Raw genomic sequence first — 9562 nt, 5'->3', positions numbered from 1 at the left:
TTAAAAAAAAAAAATATCGAGAGACTCTTCATGTAGGAGATCATGAACCTCCTTATCGGACAAGCCTTCCAAAGAAACAACTTGATGATTTGGCAGCTCATTTGTCGACAGAATAACCGAATAGTTGGCATTCATGATTTTAACTTTAATGCCCATTCTTCCCAGATCATTGAGTTGCCAGTCACCATCGTGTACCAATAAGAAATTTTGATTCTTTAAAGATTCATGAATTTTGAGTGACAGAACTTCATCTACAGTTTGTTTGTCATCTTCATCGTCATCGTTTATTGGATACTGAATTTTCAATCTGTCTGCTACTTGCATTTGAAATTTCTTCATACTTAATTTTTCCTTTCGCACCATCACCCATATGAGAACGTCGAAGAGCTTGGATTCCGTTAACATTCTTTTTGCCATGTACTTTAGTATCCGTTCTGTTCCAACGCCACCAGCCCATCCTGAAAAAGTAATTGCAATAGAAGTATCCATATTCTTGAGCACTCGAGGCTTCATTTATCATGGGTGGACATGGATCGGAGAGTCCCCTGAAAACTTCATATCACATTGGAGAGAATCATACTCAAGCATTTATATCTAAACATTTTAAGCAATTAAAACTATGTTGCATGGACACGTCATAATTTAAAAATATTTCGTGTTGGATATGTATCCACGTGTCCGGACACCTCATTTTTTGATATTTCACTGTCTCCGACAATCGTATCCGTGTCAATGTAACTTAGAATTGAAAAATAATACTTTAGTTCCCACTAAATGCATCCAAAAAGTCATACACATTCATGACTAATTGCGGGTGTTTAGAGCTCTTAAGTATAAAACAGGCATGCTTGCGGAGGGCAGTGGTTCCACCAAGCCAAAAAAAATGAAGAGCTAGAAGAACCCAATGTCATCGGATCTATTTCAACGCAAAACCTAATAGAGAAAATGATGTGCATCATTTTCCAACCACTGATCCTTAGTGGTATTAATTCCTTTAAAGAAGAGTTACACATATATGATCAGTGTTCGCTCATCTAGTGGATGTAGTGGCCAGTTGAGGGACCCTGGAGTGGTCTGTCATGGCCAGCAGATGGTCAAGTGGGATTGGTGGAGGACTTGGTCTGGAAAAACTTCAATTCCAACATCACAGAGTGATAAGCATCACCAACATAACTATAACCCTCTTCCTGGAGTTGCAAAAATAATCTACTTTAGCATTCGCACTCAAATCAGCAAGTATGCCCGTTCTAAACATATCATCTTATACAAATAATCCAAGAAAGGAAAAAGTATAAACACTAAAATATGTTCTAATTCACTTTAATTATCATCTTCCAAAATCTATTGTCATCGAGTGAGGGTTATAAAGGATCATCTTGTAGCACCCAAGTTATCATTAGCCCTATACATGAAATTTGGACTGAAGGTAACCCTTAGCAGGAGAGGTATTCCAAGTATTGGGGTGAAGTCTTTAGTCGAATGGACATGCAAATGTATCTTACTTATGTGTGTTGTTCTTGGCTTCAAATCTGTTATCAGATAAATAAAAACATGCATAATGAAAAAAGGTATATAAAAGGTGAATTTCTATATATCATGGTTTATATATTATATTTTCTACAGGTGGGACACATACACAATGGATGAATTGGACTACTTATGGAAATTATCTGGCAAATCAATTCCCATACCAATCTTTCACAACGCCGTTGCAAACTACCACAAAAACAAATCAACATGAAACTGTCGTTGATGCTATGGACATCGAAAATGAGTACGCAGACTACGATGATCAAATTTCAAGTGGTGGTAAATAAAATTATCAATTTATTATAATTTTTTTTACTGTCATTATATACATATTAATTAATCTTATTATGTAACAGATGAGGAAAATGTAGGTTCACAAGACGAAGAAATGAATGACGACGGAGATAACAGTGAAGATACTATCACAAGTAAGTAGGATTTCCATATAACACATTCACAAATAACACTGATTAATTAATTATAGTGAAGCATTTTGTCTAACCTAATATATCTTTTTTCAAGAAAGTTTTTTGAACCTTGGAATTTTGGTGGACCAACTTGCGGTGCGCATTAATCGTGGAGCTATAATGTGGGTGCGAAGAAAGAACCATAAGAAGTAAGCGATATCGCTTAATCCAAAATTTTCTCGTGTTGTCGGGATGGAAAAGTTAAATTGACATTCTTTGAAAAGAAACTCCAAGATTTAAAAGCAGTTGTTAGACTACAATGGAGGACCTAAGAAAGCAAAGTTTAGAGAAAATATCGTATGTGTAATATGATGTTTGCGTTTACATCAATGGGTGGCAAAATTGACAGAAAAATCAATAATGGTGGTGGACTTTACGTTTTCAAACTCGGTGGCCAAAATCACCATAAAATTGGATATTTGCTACCAATACCTGGAACCAAACCGAAATTTGCACAGTTGTACATCTATGACACACAAAATGAAGTGGATAACATAATAAATGCCTTGAGCGAAGCCAAGAAAAACAAAATTTTAGATAGAGAAGTAATTGAGGGACTGATCAAAATGCTTGACAAAGAGAATGATCTGACAAAAGTTTTTAGAATGGCGATCTGACAAAGAGAATAATCGGAACGCGTAACAAGACAATATAATCTACCAACAGGATCTGAAGTAGCTGCCCTAATTGTAGACGACGGATTTGAGCATAATCGAGGAAGAGATGTCATTGTGGATAGAGTCTGACAAGGGTTATAGAGAATATATAAGCTACAACCAAGTTTCATGGCTTTGCAAATATCCATTGCTCTTTCCACACGGCGAAGACATCACTCAGCGGCCATTGAGCGCAATCAAGTGCCAGGAACAAGGACTTTAAAAATGAAAGAGAATCAGCATGCGAGAGTTATATGCATTCAGAATTCAACAAAGAGAAAATGAAGGCCATACTGTGATTCTAAGTGACCGTCTCTTCAAACAATATTTTGTTACTTTATATTCATGCACAGAAGAGGACATGTTTTCCTATATAAGATCAAACCAAAACAAAATAAGATCCGAGTTTTACCGAAACCTAAAAGATGTCGTTATTGCCGGAGACACAACACCAGCATCTGTAGGAAAGAGGGTAGTTTTACCGTCAACATTCACAGGAGGACCACAATATATGGTACAAAATTATCAAGACGCGCTTGCCATCTGTAGATTTACAGGATCACCTGACCTCTTCATCACTTTTACATGTAGCCAGAAATGGCCAGAGATTGAAGAGTTCACAAAGAAAACTGAGCAAACAGCAGAAAATAGAGACGAAATAGTAGCTCAGGCTTTCAAAATCAAATTGGATGAACTGATGGATGATTTGTACAAAAGAAAACACTTTGGAAAAGTCTGGGCAGGTAATATCACTTTTAAATTTATGTTTTACTAAATCTATTTTAGCTGATTTAGGACTAATGACAACATGATTTTGTGTTTTGCTTTTCACTACATATGTATATTCCAACATGAATATATTTTACTTAAATTTATTACAAAATATCACATGAATTTGCCCACGAAAAAAGGTCGAAATAGGAGACACCAAGACACATGCTCTAACTCAAGAGACATATACTCTTCACTCTAATAACAACTAAGTTTGAACCAATTACAATAGCCAAACCCAAAGCCCATTAAAGTACTTGCTATTAAGGTCGGTTTATATGTAAATTGAATCCGGTATGACTCTCAATAGTTTCAATTCAAACATATGACACAAGTTGGTAGTACTAAAAAAATGCAATTGGAACAATATATACGTGCAATGTTTTTGGGGTTTGGAGGGATGACATTTCTGGCTGCAGACTATATTTCCAAACAATGCAAGTCACAAGAATAAACACAATGGTTTTGAAAGTTTTTTTTTTTGTAAACTCTACTTCAACTTGGAAACTTCAAGTGATGATAGTAAAATTAGTAGTGGGTCACTGCCTCATTGGTTGGGTTAGTTGCTTATACTCTTAGGAGTCTTACGCGAAAGAGCCACACATTTTGTACTTGAATTAGACCATAAATTTTTTAAATATAAAAACTATTATAATAAAGTATTTCTTTTACATCACGAAAAGATACCTAAAAGATCCCAGGCGTATGCCCGGGTTCAAAATCTAGTCTTTAGAATCTAAGCTTTTGACTCGAGACTAGTCCGCCACCTGTTAGTTTTTAATATAATTTATTCTCTTTTTCACCCTTCCAAGATACCTGTAGATAAAATAACTACAAGAATAAGATGGAATAAGATAACTACATGTAGATAAGATAACTACCAAAACAAGAAGAGTGGATTTAAAATGTTGGAGTACGACCAATACAAGAGATATGAATTTGTATTTCTAAATTTGGAGTATGACCAATACAAGGGATTTTACATTTTAAAACGTTGGCATACGTTTCGGAATTGATGTCTTTCTTATTTTTTATTCAGTAATGCTAGACCGACACACTTATTTGACCTACTGATGTGTCAAAAGTCATAATCATTGATTTACATAGAGATACGTGTACGTGTGTATTGCAATGCAAACCAACGTTATCCAAATAATGAGTCTAAAAAGTAGGTCCGTGTAGCACTACTCTTTTTTATTCATTGACAAGCTTAATTTTAGTTCAAGAATTTAGTTGTCTAAATTTAGTAATTGTTCTTATCTCAAAAAGTTTCCTTCTATGTAGAACCACTTTTAGTAACTGTTCTTATTTCAAAAGGTTTCCTTTTATGTAGAACCACTACGTTTTGAGTAGCTAGTCGGTCTTGGTTGTTTGCAATAAGAGGATATTTTCGTCAACTTCTTGTAAAATTAGGTGACATGTGTCAGTTTTCTATTTTGGTCAAATTGAAGTATTAAATCTTAAATATTTTTTACCCGGGTCTTAGGACTACTAAATATTCTTAACTAACCCCTCTAGCTTAATTTTCTGATTCCTATTTATAGAATTAATGCATTAACATGAAAAAAAAACTTGTTGAATGAACGTGTTAAAAGGTCTAAGTTGTTTACTGAATTAATACATTTCAAAATGATTGCTAAATAAATGTATTAACTGGATAAAAATAGTTATCCCTAGAAGAGAATCCGATTATATAATTCAAATTTCTAATTTACTTCCGAATTTTCCGGTTTGCCAAACTTTCCGATTTGTGAAAAGAAATTGTCATCCGAAAAATAATTAGAATGGATTTGGAAAGGATATTGTCATTCGAAAAAAATTGATTTTTTTTTCTTTCTGAAAGCCCTTTGTGAGGGAGTAATATACACTTACATTAAATATTAAGCACGTGTCTAGCACAACAAGACGACCACACTCATCCAAACGTCCAAGTTGCTTATGATAAGCTAATACAAGTCAAGCGACCTCATCAGCACCAGAACGCTCATGTCCAGAATGATAGGCGCCCATGTCCAGAACTCTCACATCAGCCAACACCACAACGGCTAGTAACGTATGGCCTTGCTATCACCTTAAAGACCAGAGCTTTAGATGCGCACACCATTACTCCACCGTAGGACGCCTTCATGGCTCATTAAATGTCATCAAGTACAGAACTTGACCTAACGCGGGAGAGGTGCAGGCATCTTTGCCTATATAAAGAAGAGGAGGAACTACGTCTGACTTGATTCAAGTCCCCCCCCCCAAAGAGAGAACTTGATACGTAGGTAGTTCGTCCATACGAACTCGGTCAAACCCAATCAACTAATCCATCTCCCCAAAATTACCTACTCTAGTAAGGTTAGACGAAACATAACCTCTACATTGGCGCCGTCTATGGATCGAATTACTTGAAAATTCATCTACTCAAAATTTCCATTTCTTCCAACCATCTTCCTAGAATCGCTAATTTTCAAGCCCACGAAGCATGGAAAGCTTCCAAGATCAATTGAAGATTATGGCTACCCAGATGGAAGCCATGAACGGTAGTATCACCCAGCTCTGACAGGAGAACGCCGCTCTCAAAACCCAGGTCGACTCCCATAACCCGAATGGAGTGACCGCTTAGGACGGGATCAATGAGGTCAACCAGTAGATCAACATCCTCTCCCAGCGGATCGAACAGAGTACTGGGAAGAAGGACGCCACTCAGGTCGTCCAAAAGATGCTGAAGACGTACCGGGCATCATGTAACTCCCATAACTCGAGGCCGGTACTCACTAAACTCCCCCAAGATTTCATTCAGCCTCGGTTCTTAATGTACGACGGCAGCACGTGCCCTGGTCAGCACGTTCAACTAGTTGTAGTGCCGCTTGTTCCCAGCAAGCTTAAAAGATGGAGCTCTCGATTGGTTCTACTCGCTAGGACCAAACTCAATTAACAACTTTGAAAAGCTCATTGACCAGTTCGCCAGCCAGTATGTCGACAACAAACGTAAGACAGACGACCTCAATTCACTTTTCCAATTTTCTCAGAAGAGTGACGAACCAATTCGCACCTTCCTGGGATGTTTCAAGACATAACTACTGTCCATGGAGAGCGGCCTCAAGGAGTCGTTTGCCATAGTGGCCTTCACCAATGCGATCAGGAAAAACATTTATCTGTCCAGGTCGCTCATGAAAGAGCACCCTGAAACACTGGCCCAATTGTACGCACGCGTGGAGAAGTACATCAAGCTTGCTAAAGGCCTTGAGAAAGAAAGGTTGAAGGCAGCAGGCGAGGTCGCTGAGACCTCAGATAATGCCCCATTTTCCAAAAAGTGACTCAGGCAACAGGATCCATTGACCAGCACCCAAACCCAAACCAAAAGAGAGTTTGCTGTGCTTACAAGATCTCCAAGTTACATACTGGAGAAAATAAAAAACACGGCCTATTACTGACCTGAGATAAAATGGCTAGAGAACACACCAGGGAAGCCCTACTGCACTTTCCATAAAGCAAAATGCCATGAGACCAATGAATGCCGGGGGCTCAGGCACTACCTTCAAGACCTCATCGAGGCAGGGAATATAAAACACTATACTGATATACCTGATGGCGACCTGCGTCATGATAAGAGCCCAAAACTGTAGTTTTAACCCTGTAACAGTCATACTATTAGACCAATTATGTGAGTAATAATTAAGAGTTAACACTGATTACGTGTTTTTATGCATTTCAGGCTTCAAATTCCAGTCCATTATGTGCAAAAATGTGCCACTTTAGCGAGATAAAGGAGCAAAGGTCGGTTACTAAGGAGTTCCATGATTAAAGGCCAAGATTCAAGAAGACCAGCCTTTCTAAAGCCCGGTCAAAAGTTGAAAAGTCGACCTTGGTAAAAAAGACGCAAAGCAAAGTCGAGAACTTCCGAAGGTCGTATCTTTGGACTCAGACCTCGGAATGGGGCCTACCTTATGTCAAAACGACCGGCTCGGAAAGAGCTTTCCAATGGTCTAAGTCTTGATCCAATCAAAGGAGCAGAAGTGGACAAAAAAGTCTGTTGAAGCCAACTGCAGCTGAAGAGGCCTTTTTGGACTGAAAGAATTGGGTTTTGGGCCTGATTCTCTGGCCCAAAACATGGTTCCAAGCCCATGCACGATTTTTGGATCTGAAAGTATAAAAACCAAAGCTTAGCTCTTTGTTAATGGTAGATAAGAGGTTAGAAAATAAAAGTAGCTTAGAATAGAAAGTAGCCATTAGAATAGCATCTAGATCTAGATTTAATTATTTATGTTAAGTTTAGTTTCAAATCCAATTCTTGTTTTAGATTAAACTCTAGAATCATTATTCTTAATTAGATTGATTAATAAAATAGCTAGTTTGTTAATTTCGATTCTTGTCATTTACATTTGTGTTAGATCTGATTTCATTTATTACTTGTTATTCAATTCTTAGTTATTAATTAGATTTTAATTATTGTTTAATTTAGATTACTAAATTTCAATTCTTTATATTATGTTTAGTTTTAATTTAATCGGAAATGATTGCGTAATGATTCTCGGCTAAACCTCCATTAGAGAGGGGTTGAGAGCCTTGATGAAAGCTTGATTCCGATTATCGTAGAGTCATCGCAATTTCCTTTCCACTCTAGAAGCGATTAGTTCACCATGAGAATGGGTTTAATCGTTCACATGCTAGTTATGAATTGGTAGGAATGCCATGTGTAATTAGGGATTAGGAATAACCATATTGTTCATGGGCGATTCAATTCGGATTCTGACGATTTATCGTCGTTAGTAGGATTAAGTCGAGTTAAGGTGGAATCAATCCCCCTCTAACTCCTTATCATAGAATCAACGTAACATTCCCATAGTTGTTCTGATAATCGACTAGTTGCATCTTGTGGGTAGTTGCATCGTAGTCTAGTTGCCACTTCGTAAATCTCTCATTAGACTTTAGAGTTAAGAGTACTTATACGTAGAGAACATTAACATGCGGAAGGACTAGGAGTGGAACGAACTTCCTACTCCACTATATCTCATAGGATTGAGAGTAGAATCTTTGATAAATATAGGCAGCATAAGAAAGTTTTAGTTTACTTACGTTTTGAGTTCATCGTTCATTTCGTAGGTCAACTATCAATTTTATGTTTTATCAAATGGCGCCGCTGCCATCTTAGTTTCACATTCGCATTGTTTTCGTAGTGTAAGTACTTTTCTTAAAGTCCCATTTCACCCACCCACCCTTGTTTGATTCATACTGTGGTTTTCCGTTTCATCGTTGAAAAATTCCGCGACAAAATTACATTGGAAGCGATCGAAGGCCTATAAGGGCGCACTGCGCCTATAGCTGGAACACGATGACCAGCCCCCCCATACCGACCAGCCTAAAGTTCTTTGGAACACGAGCGACCCGCATACTATCTTGGCGCACCCGCATACTAAGATATATTTTTCAGAATTCTACGGTTTTGATTCGAACTTTGATTTTTCAAGTTTTTGGTGTTCTAACTTGTTATATACATTGAACACGCCAGCGTAAACAAGACGCTATTCATAAAGCGAAGCAAGGGGACGAATCAGGTATTCCTTTCTTCCACACCTCGTGATCTCTGTTAGAGGTTTATACTAGTATATCGAATTGGTGAGTGTTGATGTGTTTAGCTAAGTTTGGTTTTAGCCTTGTATGAGATTAAGGTGCGGCGAACAAAAACACCGAGCGTAATTACACAACAACGTCAACAAACAAGTCTATCTAGTATACCACCCACTACACCTCTAGCTACTATTTCACACACATCACCCGACCAATGCCCGACGAAGAAGAGACTCTCTCTCTCGACTTCTACAAAGCCTTGGCGATAGCCCCAAATCTTGCATCGTTCTAGTAGACCCGATTGGGGATTTCGAATCCCCCAAATATTTTAATTTGTTACCCGCTTTTTCATGGATTAGACCATGAGAAACCTTATCGGCATATCGCGTGGGATTGAACAAGTCCTAACAACATTCCACCATCCTACGGTTGGTGTGGAACAAATTAAACTAAGGGTATTCTCTTTCACCTTTAGCCGATAAAGGCGCGTCTTGGTTAATTGCCCAAAGCTAATTCTGTGGACTCATGGGCTAAACTTGTTCATTTGTTTATGGAACATTTTACCCACCCCTAAAGACGGATGAG

General features: G+C 37.8%; 1 protein-coding gene across 1 annotated transcript; it reads right to left on the bottom strand.

The window, feature by feature from the left end:
* LOC147493790 (putative disease resistance protein At5g63020) lies at positions 1–489 on the bottom strand. Its single transcript, XM_086567941.1, has one exon. It carries the CDS (start codon positions 487–489, stop codon positions 1–3), a length of 489 nt encoding a protein of 162 aa, XP_086424067.1.
* Between the last annotated feature and the right edge of the window lie 9073 nt (positions 490–9562).

Source organism: Coptis chinensis, chromosome 6 (assembly GCF_015680905.1).
Source record: "Coptis chinensis isolate HL-2020 chromosome 6, ASM1568090v1, whole genome shotgun sequence".
Lineage (NCBI taxonomy): Eukaryota > Viridiplantae > Streptophyta > Magnoliopsida > Ranunculales > Ranunculaceae > Coptis > Coptis chinensis.
Note: the sequence above shows the minus strand (reverse complement) of the source record. Positions and strands in the feature narration are given on the sequence as shown.

Bases quoted from the DNA above. Each gene is read 5' to 3' on its own strand.
- LOC147493790 (XM_086567941.1), bottom strand. From the start codon at position 489: ATGGATACTTCTATTGCAATTACTTTTTCAGGATGGGCTGGTGGCGTT.